At 35.1% G+C, this 17,321-nt stretch overlaps 1 protein-coding gene across 2 annotated transcripts in view; it reads left to right on the top strand.

The window, feature by feature from the left end:
* The window catches only part of opcml (opioid binding protein/cell adhesion molecule-like), a 220,098-nt gene extending 204,264 nt beyond the window's left edge, over positions 1-15,834 (top strand). For both annotated transcript variants that reach the window (XM_027160887.2, XM_027160880.2), the window contains 4 exons: positions 9,378-9,512; positions 9,619-9,739; positions 11,689-11,840; positions 13,560-15,834. In XM_027160887.2, the coding sequence (XP_027016688.1) occupies positions 9,378-9,512; positions 9,619-9,739; positions 11,689-11,840; positions 13,560-13,657 (506 nt within the window). In that variant the 3' untranslated portion in view covers positions 13,658-15,834. The remainder of the gene's footprint in view (positions 1-9,377; positions 9,513-9,618; positions 9,740-11,688; positions 11,841-13,559) is intronic.
* Positions 15,835-17,321: the final 1,487 nt, after the last annotated feature.

A 17,321-nucleotide genomic window follows, 5' to 3' on the forward strand; every position in this document is an offset into this window, starting at 1 on the left:
ACGAATTATAACTGAAGACTATAGTCCGACCACTCTTCTGATGTGCCAAAGAAAATACATTTATTCAAAAACTGACATGTTTTAAAAATTTTTGCAAACCTGTTTCCCCAAACATGGTGAAATGTACTGTAGCTGATGTCTCCTCATCCATTATTAGAAAACATCATTTGTGCCTTGTAATTTTTTCAGTCAATAGTTTACTATCTGAGGCTATCACCATTTGAGTGCCTATTATGGGGGTAGCCCATGCAAAGATGATTACACATTGCAATTAGATGTGTTCACAAACATTAATAATGGTCAGTGCCTGATTATCAACTCATTAGCAGAGCTCAATCTCATTATACATGTAATATCATCGCTTGGTGTGTTTATTGGTTTACTGGGGAGCACTGAAACCCACTGGGGAGGCATAAAGGCCTAAATGAAGGCTGGTGTTTATGAATTTCTAGGGTGGGAAAAATCCAGAGCAATGTTCTCTGCCTTTCTGAGCCTGGCCTAGCTTCCCATCAAAACTGAACAACCAATTTCAATGCTTAGAAACATTGACCCACTTTAACATATTTTCTGGGCATGTTCAGAGGAAAATCATTTGAACCCATTTTCTTTTGCTCATAACTCTCCATTTTATTTGACTCTGAAGAGCCCTTATAGCCGTTTTGATTTTTTTTTTTAAATCTCTTGAGTGTTTGTTTGAGATGGTCGTACTGTTTTTTTTTCTGCAAAGGAAATGCATCCGGCTGCATGCGTTCCATAGCAGCAGCCAGTCTAGAATACATATATAATAAACAATTAGGAGAAAGAGAATAAGATTATTGATCGCTACTTTTAGCTACAGTAATTTTAGTAGAGTTCTAAATCATGATGGAAAACAATCTAGTGACAATGTCACACACTCATATTATTTGTGCAATTTTAAAACAGCAATTTCAGTCAGAGAAGTTGAATGTACTGTTGCAAGGATAAAGGATCATTTCTGCTGGGTATGTGTGGCAGAGACAACAGGAATCCTCAGTGCTTAATTGATTTACATTACTCTTCTGTAACTACATGCATTTCCTGTTAGCTTCACTGTAGCTACATAATAAATCATATTATTCCGCAGTGCACTTGAATTATTCTTGGGTTCTATAGCTCCTCTGTAGCATAAATAATAGCTTTATATTAATATTTGTTCTTATATGCTATTGTTGCTATAAGGGACTTGTCTGGCAGTACATACAATCTAAACCTAATAATAAATAGATAAAAAAAATGTTTCATTGTTTATGATGAAACCTTCTGATAGTAGAAGGATTTTTTTTTGGCTTATTTACTGCAAGAGAGGGAGAAAAAACCCATGCTGGTGAGGGAGCAACTGTTTATTACTGCAGTATCATAGGCAATAACAAGAACTACCTTTTCTCACAGATGTTCCATGACATTAAATTTACCAACAACAGAGTTATTCAATAATACATTTGTTACTCACTGTAGTATAAGCAGAATTACACACCATTAACAGGAAAAATACAACAATCATGACCACCCCAGCGTGAAGTATTTTTGTATAACCAAGTGTTGTGTCATCTTTGATTCCTCATGTAGTTCCTGAATAACATGCTGATGAATATCAACAACAATAGAAATGGGTAAACAATCAGATTTACTATCCAGGTTATTAAAAGTATTGTTTTTTTTTTTTTTTTTACTTTTTTAAAATGTCAGAAGTCTTAATTTGATATGATTATAGCTTAATGTACTTCATGATGGTCAAACAGTGTCACATCAGAGCAGGAATCAGAAAAAACTACAGTACACTTTCCATAATACATTGTGGATTACTAACATGTCTGCCATGGACTACAATACCCAGCATGACACTCCACCATTAAGTTCACACTCACCTGAGTTTTTGTTATGTACACATGATTCCACTGACATTCACACCCTTTAAAACACTAATTGTGAATTAATGCTTACTGTGTTTTAACTTTTTCGTCTTGATTTTATTCCTTTCCTTGTTTGTTTGTTTTTTCTTTCACATTTGGAACTTTAGTCCGCTAACCTGCACTTGCACATATCACTGACTCTGTCACATGGTGTTTAGACATGGATGTTGAAACTCTAATGCAAACTACTCATTCCTGATCCCACCACCTGCTGTACTACACACATCAGCCAAAGTGTGAGCCGATTCACAGGTCTGTGAATCACTTGGTGGATCAGTTCCCTCGACTACGAGTATGTGGAAACGCTGACCAAACAAATACATAATACAAATTAAAGCAGAAATATAATATTCAAAAGAAAATAAAGATCTGAATAATATCTTCACATCTGATAAGAGGACAGGACACCTCACAGAAGAAACCCCTACCAATGACTTGCTGGCTTTTTCTTGAGTGCATAAACACAATGTGCTACATTAGAGACTTTGTTAGAAGATGATAATAATCATAGATTCATTCATTTACACTAGTCTGTACCAATGCACTTAACTGCACTGTTTGACATACATTCTTACATTACATTATAGCAACTACAGTATATTTAAGCCTAATCGGTTCATGGGATTTGGCAGTACATTACTTGCCTATATTTTCCCAGTGTGTTAGCTAAACACTTTATGATTTGTCCAAGCCTGGGACGAACCACAGTGTTTTGTTGTATTTTCAATGTTCATAATTCAATTAGATTGAATCACATACTGCTGCTATTTAACCAAATAACATGCTCCACCACTTGCTCAGTAACCAGCCGTCTTCTGTCACCTCGATTTACTTATGTGTAAAGATGGAGGTGAATTTCATCTCTTTCTATAACATTGCTGTCTAATTTTCATTTGTTTAGGGAAATGGCATTACATTTCATGGTAGGTTGATATTAAAAGGGTAAATTTTTTGTTGTTTTGTGTCATTTTCTTCTTTTCATTTTTCTGTCTTGATTTCATCAGCAAAACAAATACTGACACAAAGCTTAGCTAAAGTAATTTAGGAATAAATGAAAAAATCAAGGCTTTTTTAGAACAATTACTGTAGAAACTATAATATATCTCCATTGCTCAGTAGTAAAACATTTTAGCAGACCGTTATAAAATTATGGCATAGATGTATATGTATAGATGTATAATAATTATGACAATTTTAATCAGGAGCTTTAAAATGATGGGACTGGGAAACCAAACACATTTAAGTTTGACTGTTTTTATTGGGAAGCCCATAAAGTATTGATGCATATCTCCATCTACTAAAGTTTTTAAATGGGGATGCATTCTATTTTTATAGTAGACTGTCATCTGTCTCTCTGTTCATCTGTAAGCCTTTTTGTCTTTCTCCATTTAAGCCAGTAATTTATTTATGCTGTGGTCCTTCAGTATACTTATGTTCTCATAATCCACCCCTCTGTTACTGCCTCGTAATGTTTGCGGCATTATTAACTGCCACAGGCCATAATTGCCATGAGCCTTATGCTTTCTTTCAGTTTCCTCATAATAAAAAATTGAACACAAGCCTATGAGATAATGCTGACTAACATGAGCATTGGTGTTGTGATTGAGATTGAAATGATACTAGCATTTAAATGGGGTCGATATAAAAAGCCGAGTTAATGTGCTAGCGAATTGTAGCAAACGGCTGAACACCTCATCATAACGGCCTATTCAAATGACAAATGGTGCTCGTTGTCCAGGAGGGGTTTTGTAATTCTTATTCCTTTTCAATGAAGTGAGTGATAAACAGCCAAAGCAAGTCTATTGCACAATTCTTATGCCAGTTGTTGAAGTGATTTGAAGGTTGTTCTGACAACCAAGCCTTTCACTTTTCAACCATGGTCATAAAGCACAATAGTGCTTGTCAAAGCGTCAAACAGAAATCTTCACTTAAATGTTTACTCTCATGACATCAAAGCACTGTGTGAGATGTGATTTAACAAAAGACTTGTCACTGAGTAGCTTTGAGTGAAAGAGTACTTTACATCTGCTTTTCCACTTCCTGAAAAAAATCAATCAATTCAAAAAATCTGAAATGGCAGTTTATTGTGGACGCAACTACAAAAAGTGAAGCGTTTTGCCTGGGCAGGTTGATAACGCGAAGATGCATTTTATTTAGTGAATACAAGACTAAATAAGACAGAAATATTCCAGAAAGTGAAAAATGCTTTATTATAGTCCTTGCTGAATCTCACCAAGGAACATATACCCAGCATGTGGTGATGTTTTTAGGTCACAGTCTTCAGGCAAAGGATTTGCAATCCAGTACACTTAAGTATGATGCATTTAAATGATCCCCAGATGGTTCACTTAATATAGATGTAAAGACTTTGGAATGTAAGCTGACATTCTGCACTTTAATCCCAAAGCCATTGTCTTATTTCAGGTCCACTGTGTTAGGCTACAGAGCCACAAGAACAAATATTGGCACTGTTTAGTTACTTAAGGTCTGCACTGTATAGGAGTGTAAACAGTTCTGCGGTCCCTGTGTAGTCCTTTTAGCAAGCAGACATTTTTCACACAGAATTCAGCACATGTTATTAGTTGTTCCTTCTCATGCATTTTTGTTGGACAAAAAAGTGCAATTTGTTTGTTTTGTTTGCTTTGCTTTATTTTGAAGGGAACACTTTACAGCCTGGTGGTAGCAATTTTCCCAGCATTTTATAGTCAAAATGTAACAGCTGTGATGGTATGATTTATTTTGGTGATTTATTGAAGTTATAAACACAAGATGTGAAGACAAAAGAAAATATAATGATCAGGAAAAAATGGCAGATATCTGTTAAACCTGGAAGGAAATAAAATATATGAGAAAGTGAGTAAAACTTAAAAATAACCTGCTTACTTTAAAAGGCAGAAGCAGGAGCAGCTTAATAATGTGGATGTTGCCGGGGCAAGGCGACGTTATATCACATAACCTCAAATAAAAATCAAGAGGCTTTCACACTTGATTGATGCTTCAGGCTACTATCTAATCTTTTTTTTTTTTCTCTATAATTTAATATCCAACATGCAGCCACCCAGCATCCATTTTAACAGAATATTTTGAGCTATTTTAGACATACCTTTGTTCAACTATGTTCGATTCAGTGTTGTTTTCTGTCACAGTGTGTGAGCTGCTCACAGAAGAGCTAATGTCATTAACCAAGGTTGCCAAGTTTTAGCAAAAGTTCATGCCCAAATAGATCTCAATATCCAATGAATGAAAAAATCCGAAACTATCCTTGAAAAGTTTGGGCGTTAGTTAAGAGAGACACATTTTTTCCCTTTTCACAGCTTATGCTCAGAAAACAAGGACACTGTGTTGCACATACAGTACAACCCTCCTCCTCAATTTAGAAAAGCTTATTTTAATCAAAGACACGATTTCTGCACTTTATTTGTGATGATTTGATTATTTATTGCTTTTCCTTGTGATTATTCACTATAAATCATGATATTGGTAGTACTCTATCGTTTATTATCCTGTTTGCGTTTTGTTACTCCCCTGGTTCTGTGGGCCTTTATTAGTGCATTTCCTTTTATTTGCATAACTATATGGTGCTAAATAGTGAGATTCCTAGTGATCACATAAAATTAAGAAATTAAACTAAATGAAATGGAACTTCAATCAAATAGCAGCATTGTTAGAGCAACTGAATAATAATACTTACAGAAATATGAACTAAGGATGAGTTAAGGCATGTACGAATCGTGACATAATGATGAGTTCATTTTAACTACGGCATGAATAATGACCGCCTTTAATAAATGTAAGTACAGGTTTGTTACTTAATGTATTAATTAACACAGACATAGATATGTTGTATAATTACGAGTATGAATTAAACACAAATTTCAAATTGTTTATATAATTAACCATATCCAGCTGCATACACAAGCAATACTGGATTACTTTAACCATTTACATTGATTCTTTTCTTCAAGTTTACTAATAATAAACACTGCTAATTTCATCTCAACCCATTTTGGGTGATTATCCAACTATTTGTCTCCAAATCCCACTGTAGTATTCATAATCCAGCAACATCCAACAGTGTATGTGTGCACATCTTCATATGGCAAAAGATTTTGAATGTATGCACTTTTAATTCATGTTATTTCTTATAGATAATGTTTGAGACAGTTTACTCCTACCTGTCATTATTCACTAATCAAACTAATCAAATTCATAAGACTCATGTCATAGTTAGAGTTAGCTCTTTATTAGTTCATGTCTTAACTGTTCGTTAGCTCCTATTTAAGTAAATATTAATTCCGGTTTCAGTGCATGATTATTCATGTTCTGTTACTGTAAAGTTCATTAAATCATATAAAGTTGTTAATTAAGTCTTTATGAAGATTATTTGTTGAACAGGTGGTATATGTTAATGATCTGAACTTCCTGCCCTTATGGACAAGTTGGACAAGTTGTTTTTTCCTTAAAAGTACTGTGTTTAAGTTGAAAACGGTTTAAGTTGAAAGCTAAAACCATTTGCCATCTAAAGTATCCATAATGAACCCTAAGAGTCAATGCCTATGGTAATTAATATGAGTGTGTTTGCCCAAATAACGTTAGTCCAGCTCGTTTACTAGCCATAAAAGTAAATGTCCAAGGATAATATCCTATACGCTGCATAAAACTGTACCTCATGAAATCTTCAGTTAATCACACAGTCATATTCCTCTACCCTCTATTTCACATCAGCCCAAAATTACAGAAATGAGTAATTTAGTTAGATAAGCATAATTACCCTGCTATATCACACCATCCCCAAGGCCATGGTATTATGAGAGTAGAAATAACAACTTATATCCACTGTTCAACCTTTAAATTGGGTGAGAGAGAGAGAGAGAGAGAGAGAGAGAGAGAGAGAGAGAGAGAGAGAGAGAGAGAGAGAGAGGTTACTGGTGATTAATGAGAGATTTCTAATGTAAAAATGTTGATGTGTGTTGACATTTGCTCTGCCTGAGGATAGGTTATGTGTTATTGAAGGTGAAGTGCTGAAGGATAAAATATTTTAAATAAATAATAAATGAAAAAAAAATACATTTTTGTTCATTTTTATTTTATATATATATATATATATATATATATATATATATATATATATATATATATATATATGTGTGTGTGTGTGTGTGTGTGTGTGTGTGTGTGTGTGTGTGTGTGTGTGTGTGTGTATATATATATATATATATGTGTGTGTGTGTGTGTGTGTGTGTGTGTGTGTGTGTGTGTGTGTGTGTGTGTATATATATATATATATATATATATATATAATAACAAAATAAAAATGAACAAAAATTGAACACAAACTTGACCAATATATATATATATATGCAGTATATATATAGAATCACAGAGAATGTTAGAAGATAAACAGATTAGACAAAAAGACAGCATACCAAATGTAAAAAATACAGCATACAGAGGACAAACATTTCAGATATAACTGGGAAGCTCCTTGGGAATCAATAGTCTTTGACCATGACCTTACTGAAGCTGGTTTGGCTATATTAATCACATCAGTGGTTCACTGCCTAGTGATATTTATACCTGATGCCTTCTGATTCTGTGTAAATTAACATATATACCAATACACAAACTCAAAACATATGCAATATTTAATATACATGTAGTACAATAAGGAGTGGGATCCCATTTTATGTCCTATGTATGCGGTTGAATATTCCCTGTGCTGTGTATGCATTTAAATTGAATTAGTTGATGAGCTCAATTATTCAAGGTAGATTCAACTTATAATTCCAAAACGTATTCCAGTTAGGATTAAATCAAAGCAAATTTTATAAGCCAGTTTAATGAGTCTGTGTATACAAGATACTGTATATGTGATTTTGCAGCATTTAGAAGAATGAGACATAGACTTCATGAAAACTAATTGGGATATCTCAGAGGACCCCATATGTTTTTATAGCTGATCTCAGAGTAAGGTATAAAAAACAATGATGTCTTGGACAGAGTAAATATGCCTTTTAACTCTAAGATATTACAGCAAACCAAATCATTAAGTGTAAACATGCTTTCATCTCTACAAGCAAAGCATGTAAATGGTTGTCAGCAAGACAGGAAATTGTAGTTAATCAATGAATAGTATTGCTAGGATCCTCTTGTTATTTTATCAGCTGCTCACCAAGCCTTCAGAATGATGCTTGTCACCCCACAGAAATTTAGATATAATTGGTTACCAATTTACCAGCAAAGGGAGAATAGAAACAGAGAATATTTATTTAAATGCTAGAGAGTCTACCTAAAGAGGAACTGTCAGTGATCTCCACCAGTCCACGGGTTCCCGGTCTGTTCTGATGTTCTTTGGCGATTGTTGAAAAACATGTGTTTGTTTTTTTATACCAAAGTGGTGTCTGAGGAATGAAGGTTTGTTTTATACAAGTTAATCTCATAACCAAAAAGGGACCTGAATTCATCAAACAGCTGAAAACCTTATTCCGTAGAGATGTGGTAGAAGTTATAGGTAGAGGAGCAGAGACAATCAATTCCATTCAAATGTATTTGTATAGCACTTTTAACAATGGACATTGTCTCAAAGCAGCTTTACAGATCATAATACAAGAAATTTAATATTATACAGAGATTAATATAATACAAAAAATAATCTTAGACTTATGTATAAATGTGTTTGTATTTATTCCTAATGAGCAAGCCTGAGGTGACTGAAGCGACTGTGGCAAGAAAAAAAACTGCCTTAGATGGAAACCTTAAGAGGAACCAGACTCAAAAGGGAACCCATCCTCATTTGGGTGACACTAAAGGGTGTGATTATAAATATACAATCCAGCAATTGTGAGGTGACTTTGCTCATTGCACTGCAAAGTTAAAGGCTTATGACCCTAAATGAAGTGGTGAGCATCTAGTGAATAATCTGCTTGGAATCGTCTGCTTCTAGAACACACAGGAGTCTATGCTTGTTATCAGCTGCAGAACGCTACTTAAACCCACTCTGGATGTAATGGATTAGCTTGTTCAATACTAATTCAGTCTGTGTAGATTTAACAAAACAGACACTCTGAGCAACGTTGCAAGAAATATGCCTGACAACCATCACGACCTCTATATAGATATGGCGGATTACATGTTTTTCATTTTATTATTATTATTAATACAGCAATGTGATTAACTACTTTTCTCATGTCACAGGTTCATCATCTAAATTTAAACTTTTATGCAACTGCCCTGGTTTAATGCAAGAGGAAATTATGATTCAGAGTTCAATGATTTTGCACATTTGATTCATTTAAATCATTGTTGATTGACCGTGATATTGATAATGAAGTAAAACTGTTGGTATGATGACAGCCTTATTTGGCTGTGTGGTACAAATGCTGTGATCACTAGAATGTGCCATTCTCTGTGATATGCACTATATGAATGCTTGGATTTTTGTCGCAGATCGTAGATTCATCAGTGAGGGCGAGTATTTTGAGATGACTGCGATCACCAAAGAACAGTCAGGATCATATGAGTGCATCTCTTCAAATGACATCTCACCCCCTGACGTGAGGACGGTACAAGTCACAGTAAACTGTAAGTCTACTGTCAGTCCCGCTGATATGAAAGAATCACCCGTACATTCAATAACACTGACACGGTCATTTATGATCATCATTAGTATAGTGCATTCACCCCACAGATCCTCCGGTCATTTCGCGTACTCGCAACACTGGGACGGCTGTTGGACAGAGAGGAGAGCTGCAGTGCGAAGCATCAGCTGTTCCTCTTGCTGACTTTCAGTGGTACAAAGAAGAGCGCCGGTACGTTTTCTATTTTAAAACAACAGTTTTTCAACACAATGTTTTTTTTTAGCACTTCACAGTTAACGGCTAACAAGGACACACGGAATCATAGATCCAAGCAGCACCTTTGGGGATCTGTTGGTGTTCCAGAAACAAGGCCGTAGAGATTTGGGTTTAACCATCAGGGAATTGAGCTGAATACTTGTTTTACTCTGGATTTAGCAGCAGCGTTACAATGGACTTACATCCAATTGCCAAATATAAGCATGAATATAAAGAAAAAAAGTAGCCACTAAGAGACACTAAGAGACTTTATTGTAACACTAAGAGACTTTATTGTGAGTCTTGCACTGACTTCCTACATTTAGGTATACAGTAAAAACAGCAAAAAAAATGCGATTCTGCTTACATATGAAATTATCCAATCAGCCAATTATGTGGCAGGGAAATAAGAGGATACCAATCATAGGAAAATGAAAGCCAGACTGGTTTGAGATGTCAGGAAGTCAACGGCAACTGAAATAACCACTCTTTATAATTGTTATGAGCAGAGAAGCATCTCAAAACATACAACATATCAAACCATGAGATGGATGGTTTACAACAGCAGAAGATGACATGTTGTTGCACTTCTGTCAGCCAAAACCAGGAATCTGCAGTTACAGTGGGCACAAACCATGACAGGTGAAGATGGGAAAGCGATCAGGCAATGTTTATTTCAAAGTTGATGTGAACATGAACTGAAGCTCTTGATCTGTATCTGCATGGTTTTATGCACTTCACTGCCACCACATGATCGGCTTATTGGATAATTGTATGAATGAGCAGATGCAGAGCTGACCAGGAGGTGTTTATATACAAGTTAGATGTCTGTGTTTCGGGAATAAAATAGCAAGGAATGAGAAGGTATGTATAGAGTATTTGGAACGAGTACCCAAGGGTAAAGAATATAAATACAGCAATATATATATGAGAAATACAGAAGTAAATGTGTCATAATTATACAAGATAACGCGTGTTCGTAGGGTTGATAGGTCTGAAAAGGGTAAAAATAGCCAGATGGTTGTAAGAGTGATGATGTGTAAGGATGAACATGGAAATATTTTTCTTTTTTGCTCAAGCAAACATCATAGTGAAGCAATTAATGAGATTTTTTTACATAAATATTACCTACCTATAACAATATGCATAGGCAGACATCCTGTATATTCAAGCTTTTCTTTTTTTTTCTTTTTTTGCTTATTTAGTATTTAATTTTTCGTATTTTAGTGGAAAGGAATCTGCCAAAGGAATCAGAAGATGACAGTTTCAATGATAGTGTAGAAAATCCTGATTAGGTTTCAGAGCATGCAGGTTACAGTGCAGATGATGATGATGATGATGATGATGATGATGATGATGATGATGATGATGATGATGAACCTTATGATATAAAGATGCTAGAGCTTATTGACACAGACATTGGTTGTAGATACAAGACGTAAAGTGACTAAAAAATTGTAATTCATGGAAAAAAGTTAACCATGCCTGTAAATTCTAAGGAAATATTTTTATCATTGGATCATTTTGGGGGTTGAAAGGAGTTGAAAGAGTTAATTTAACACTTGATGTCATTTTACGCGGTTATAGAATTATAAAGTAATATATAAGTGTACTTGAACTGAGAAATGTCTATGGCTTCGGTATTTTAAACGTAGAAACAAAATCTAGATCTAACTGGGAAAAGCAGCTCTGGATTATCTGGATTTACAGATTATACTAATAGTGTAGCATCCGAAAGATGTGTTCAAAAACAATCTCGAGGTTAGAGCTCTTTAAGAACAGTGTACTGACAGATGAAACTAAAAATGATGTACCAGTGTTATACCTAAGGTTTTTTTTTAAATTATTATTATTACTTTATTACCTAACCTGGGAATTGAAACTAAGCACCTGAGCACTCTTAACAATGACCTTGTTTATTTCAGCCTTTTCAACGGACTCAACGGAGTCAAAATCGAAAACAAAGGTAAACAATCTATGTTGATATTTTTCAACGTGTCTGAAGAGGACTATGGAAACTACACGTGTGTGGCCATGAACATGCTGGGAATCACAAATGCAAGCATAATCCTGTACGGTAAGGAAACATTTAATAATTAGTTTCATTTAGACAAACCACCACAACATGAATAATGAATATCTGTATTCTGATGTCATTATTACACACACAGCTCACAGCTAAGGATGATTTTAAATGTGTGAGAACTCCTAAGTATTTAAAATAATGTCTAGCTGAAAATTTTGTGATTTTAAGATAGTAAGGGTTAAATAATTTTATTTATTTATTTATTTTTAACACTTGAGCATTTTTTTGTGGCTTAGTGGTTGGCATTTTTGTCTTGTACCTCCGGGGTTGTGGGTTTGATTTTCACCTCTGCCCTTTGTGTGGGAAGTTTGCCTGTTTTCCCCATGTGTTCTGTGGGTATTCTGGTTTCCTCCCCCAGTCCAAAGACATGCATTGTAGGCTGATTGCCTATGGTGTGAGTGTGTGTGTGAAATTGTGCTCTGCGATGGGTTGGCACACCATCTAGAGTGCCCCGGCCATGTGCCATGTGTCCCCTGAGATAGACTCTAAGCTCCCTGTGACCCTGTATAAAATAAGCAGATGGATGTATGGATGGTTGGATATATTCAGTGGGATGTAAATAACACATTGGCAATTTATAACACATTATAAATTCAAGATTCTCTTTAAAACTTGTTTTACCGCAAAGAAAAATTTCACCATGAATAATTGTGATGTGTTTCTATGATTCTTATATATATATATATATATATATATATATATATATATATATATATATATATATATATACAGTATCCTGTGTGTGTGTATATGTGTGTTAACTGTATATATCACTGTTAGCTACTAAAAACCTAAGCAATAAGTCATTATAATGAGAAAGTAATAAAGACTGCAAACTGGCTCAGAGTTTCAAAATACAGTGCAATTGTTACATCAGAGCTTGGCTTGTAAATGATCTATGAGATGACAAGCACAACGGCACTGGCCACAACGCTAGCATGAAAGTTAATACTTCAGAAGCTGATCTTTTAGAGAGGAGAAATGAGGGAACAAAGCATTGCAGAATCTTTGTGAGTTACTGTAAGTAGAGAAGAAGCAAGAGCTAAAATTCCACTTATATCACTATAAGCAGGTAGTAGAACAGCATTGTGGGTGATGTAGGTCCATGAAAGAAGCGTATTGTATCAGGATGATACTAGACACAAATATTTCCATATAAAGAAATATTTGTTCCTACCTTAAGATTGTTTTGATTCAGGCATCTGGTAAGTGTGCCTCCAGGACACCACCCTAGGGAAGTGATGAGGATGAGACCCTGGGGCAGATCAGGGATTAGATGTAGAGATTATATCTATTGTCTAGCCTGGAAGCACCTGGCTATCTCTGTGGAGGATCAGGACGAGGTGTCTAGGGAGAGGACAGTCTGGGTATTTCTGCTTAGAATGTTGCCACCAAAGCTAGTATCAGAATCAATGTCAACCGAAACTCAAGCTTTCATTAGCAGTATTGGAAAACAAAAGAAAAATGAGCTATTATCTATTGGTATAGATTTAAATAAGGTTCTGTCTGGTTTAGAGTTTGCTTTGATAAATAAATGTGAACAGTTTCATTCACATTACTGAATCAGGAAACACATAAACGCACACACACACACACACACACACACACACACACACACACACACACACACACACACACCTGATCGAGAGCACTTAAGTCATACGGAGGTGGTGTAAGTACTCAGAATGTGTGCTTTCTCTCTCTCCACAGGCCCAGGAGCGATACACGATGTGAACAGCGCTGCACATTCTCCATCCAGCTCTGTCTGCCCACTGCTCACACTCATTCTCTTTTATCTCAAGTTTTGATGCTAGAGACACCAACAACTGCATCAGCCCCTCTCGACATAAAGCAAAGACAGACTCAGAGTCCCATCATTAGAAACAAACCACTATTATTGTTATTATTTGGTTTGAACTTTTTTTTTTCCTTCCAGGAGTTGGGCTAGAAAATAGATTTGGACTATGAGTCTGTCACATGAGAACGTGAGACTTCACAGGATAGGGTTCTGTGGCTAGCTGGTAAATATAGTGATCTCTTCATTTTTTTTTTTTTAAATGTCAAAGAAAAGCAAAAAGTCACTTGATCGTAAAAAAAAAAAAAACTAAATAAGTACATGGATGGTTTTGCTCGGTATTGAAATGTGTGAGTCGAGATGTCCGTATCATGTCAGCTTTCCTTGTAAAAAAAAAACAAAAAAAAACAAATGGAGTTCTTGCAATGGATTCTTCTTTTTAAATAATCAACAAAAGTGCAAAAAATCATGTGATATTTGATTTCCTGTACCTGTACAGATGTATACAGTGGAATACTTACAGTTCATTTGAATATGAGTGAGGTCAGTCTGTGCGTAATATAGCTCACATTTCCTAAAGAAAAGAAAAAAAAAACAACAGTCTGGTGTGTATTATAATGTTCATCTGTCACTGAAATAATGTTCTGATTTTTTAAAGGACTGCTGCATCACCACACACAGACAGTAGGTCGGTAGGTTAGCCATCTTACCTGGTCTTTTTAGATCCTTATTTTAGACACTCTTTACAGTAATATACATGTATAATTAGGAAGTAAGAAACACACTGGATTTGAACATTTGATGCAAGATTTGTGCACATTTAGGCTTTTACTTCTGCAGATGATGATCTATATGTGGAACGAGGCCCTAAATACCGCATGTGTATTCAGAAAAGCAAAAGTATTATCAATTATTCATTTACAGTATACACTTCCTGTAGAATTGGGAAATTTCCTGTTCAATGATGATCATAAGGTTATAAATAGGGATGCACTGATACCATTTTTTAAAACCAAATACGAGTATGAGTATGTGTTCTGGTACTAGTCAATACAGATAAACTCACATACTGATACTTAAACTGAGTAACCGACTAATTATTACGCAATCACGTTCATCATAGAATATTTTATTTAACTTTATTTAGTCAGGTTTTTTTTTTGGGTGCTAGTTATGCTCTCCTGATGCCGAGTTATAGATTGTACTTGTAGGTTGATGCTCTCACAGTTTGCAGTCTGCTTTGCCTTGATTGACATTAATCGTGAAATGTCTAGCTCGTTGTCATTCCGTGTCGTCTGTACACCCGGTTTACCACATGCTGTATAGTATCACATGATATCAAATTATAGTACTGGAGCAATGAGCACTGACTGAACACGGTACTGATCTGATACCTGATCCCTGTACTGGTATCGATGCATCCCTAGTTATAATATGAACTGCTTACAAATGAGGAAAACCCTTCATTTTTTAAGGTATGTTTTTAATCATTGTTTGTTTACTCTCTGTTGAGGTATTTTACCAGTGTTCTCTCTCAGGTTTTAAGGGATGACTTTAATTTTTGTGTGCCTGTGAATGTCTATGCTTAAATCCTTATGGCAAAGGATATTAAAAATAAGGCCAACACCATTATTTGCTATGGTTAGTATGCATTATTTATTACTCTGTATTCTCAAAGCTGGTTTTTAAAAGTGCATTAGATGCATTTTATTCCCATGCCTTCACCATGCAATTTATCCCTCCTCCTGCCCCACCCTGACCACCGAACTACACCCCTGACACATCCCCCTGTGTATCTTCTTGTGTGTATATGTAACCTTGATAAGCTTGCCACTTTCTCTGTCACACCTCTGCACCTGTTACTCTCTCTCTCTAAAAGCAGAGCTCGAATGCAGTCAGCACCTTAATGAGGAGATTTGGATGCTTCCCAAGGAGAAACAGTTATCAGCCCATGACATTACACCAGCTAGCCGCACTCACTTGCATGTGCAAACACACACACATACACACACACACACAGAAAGAGAGAGAGACAGAGAGAGAGAGAGAGAGAGAGAGAGAGAGAGAGAGAGAGAGAGAGCGCATAGGAATGAAAACGTGTACACTAAAGATTTTACAAGAACAAATCTTCTACTCCACTCAAACACACACACACACACACACACACACACACACACACACACACACACACACACACACACACACACACACACACAAATCTACTGCATAATTTTCATAAATTGATTTATTTTCTTGTTCTTTTTAAAATTATTTTTAAAATTATTATTATTATTATTATTATTATTATTATTATTATTATTATTATTATTATTATTATTATTATTACAGATGTAAGAGTGTGTTTTGCATGTGCTGAGGGATTTTATTTTCCTGTAGAGAAATTGGCCGTATTACCTTAAAGATAATTAAAAAAATTAACTTTAACTTTAATGAACAATACGTTCATCCACTATCTGTGCTGCAGAGCTGAAGATAAATAGGGAATGTACATTGGGACACATTCCAAACATTACCAATATAATTTTAGTCCAAATATTTTATAAAGCAGATTTGTAAAAGGTTCCTGAAGAATAAAAGTAGAAAAGTAAATGCAACCTAGTAGTTGAGCTGAGCTGAACAACAGCACAGATACACTTTGCCAGACAAATGCTTTAAATCACACCATTTGAAATAATCCTTAAGATAAAGATTACAAATTACTGTTTTTATTGGAAGACGCTAGCAAAAGTCTTTAATATAGTTAAGCACTAAAGAGGCAGCACACTCCCTGTGTGGGTTTCATAGGTACTGTAATACTACCACTGATAAATAATGAATCTCTTACCTTTAGTCTTAAAGGTTTTTTTTATTATTATTATTTTTATTTATTTATTATTTATTTATTTATTTATTTATTTATTTATTTATTTATTTATTTATTTTTTTACAAAACTAATTATTTTGATTAAGAGATTCCAGGTGTTCAAAAACTTTTGACTGATAGTGTATGAAGCTTAAAGATGTCCACAGTGAAGTATCCACCTGTCGTCTTACCTTCTGGAACATGAATTTATCTGCTTTATATAGGAGCAGGGAACGAGATGTTCCTCAGCTTGAAGAAGTGCCGGTCAATCTGCATTAAATACTGTTCTGAAGTACGACAACAATGTATTTTAGCTCAGTTTTGTTGAATTCTTTATTTGGATTGATGAGTAGTTGTTGTGTTGAGTTGTTTGAGTTTTCCGGGAACGGCCGCTCTTTGGCGGTTGCACGGCAAATCACAGGTTTATAATAATGCGTTTGTTCTAATGCATCACTGTTTCTATAGTAACAGATCAATCACTGTTATACAGCAGACGCTCACACGATTGCGTCCTAACTATGATAAAAAGCATTGTGTACACTCTTATAAAAAAGAGTTTCCTTAGTTAAGGGTCCATAAAATCAACCTTTTCTGAGGTTGTACAGTTCTCCTTAGATCCGTTAATGTCTCCACCAGATAGACGACAGAAGAACAGTGAAGTATTCCAGATTTGACGTGAACATTGTATATTTTTCGTATTGTTTATCCCTAACAGTGTATAACTCATATGTCATGTAAATGAATGATTTCTCAATTCATTCATTTCTCAATTTGCACCTCACTTTCTGACATGAATTTCACATATCATAAGTAA

Source organism: Tachysurus fulvidraco, chromosome 20 (assembly GCF_022655615.1).
Source record: "Tachysurus fulvidraco isolate hzauxx_2018 chromosome 20, HZAU_PFXX_2.0, whole genome shotgun sequence".
Classification (NCBI taxonomy): Eukaryota; Metazoa; Chordata; class Actinopteri; order Siluriformes; family Bagridae; genus Tachysurus; species Tachysurus fulvidraco.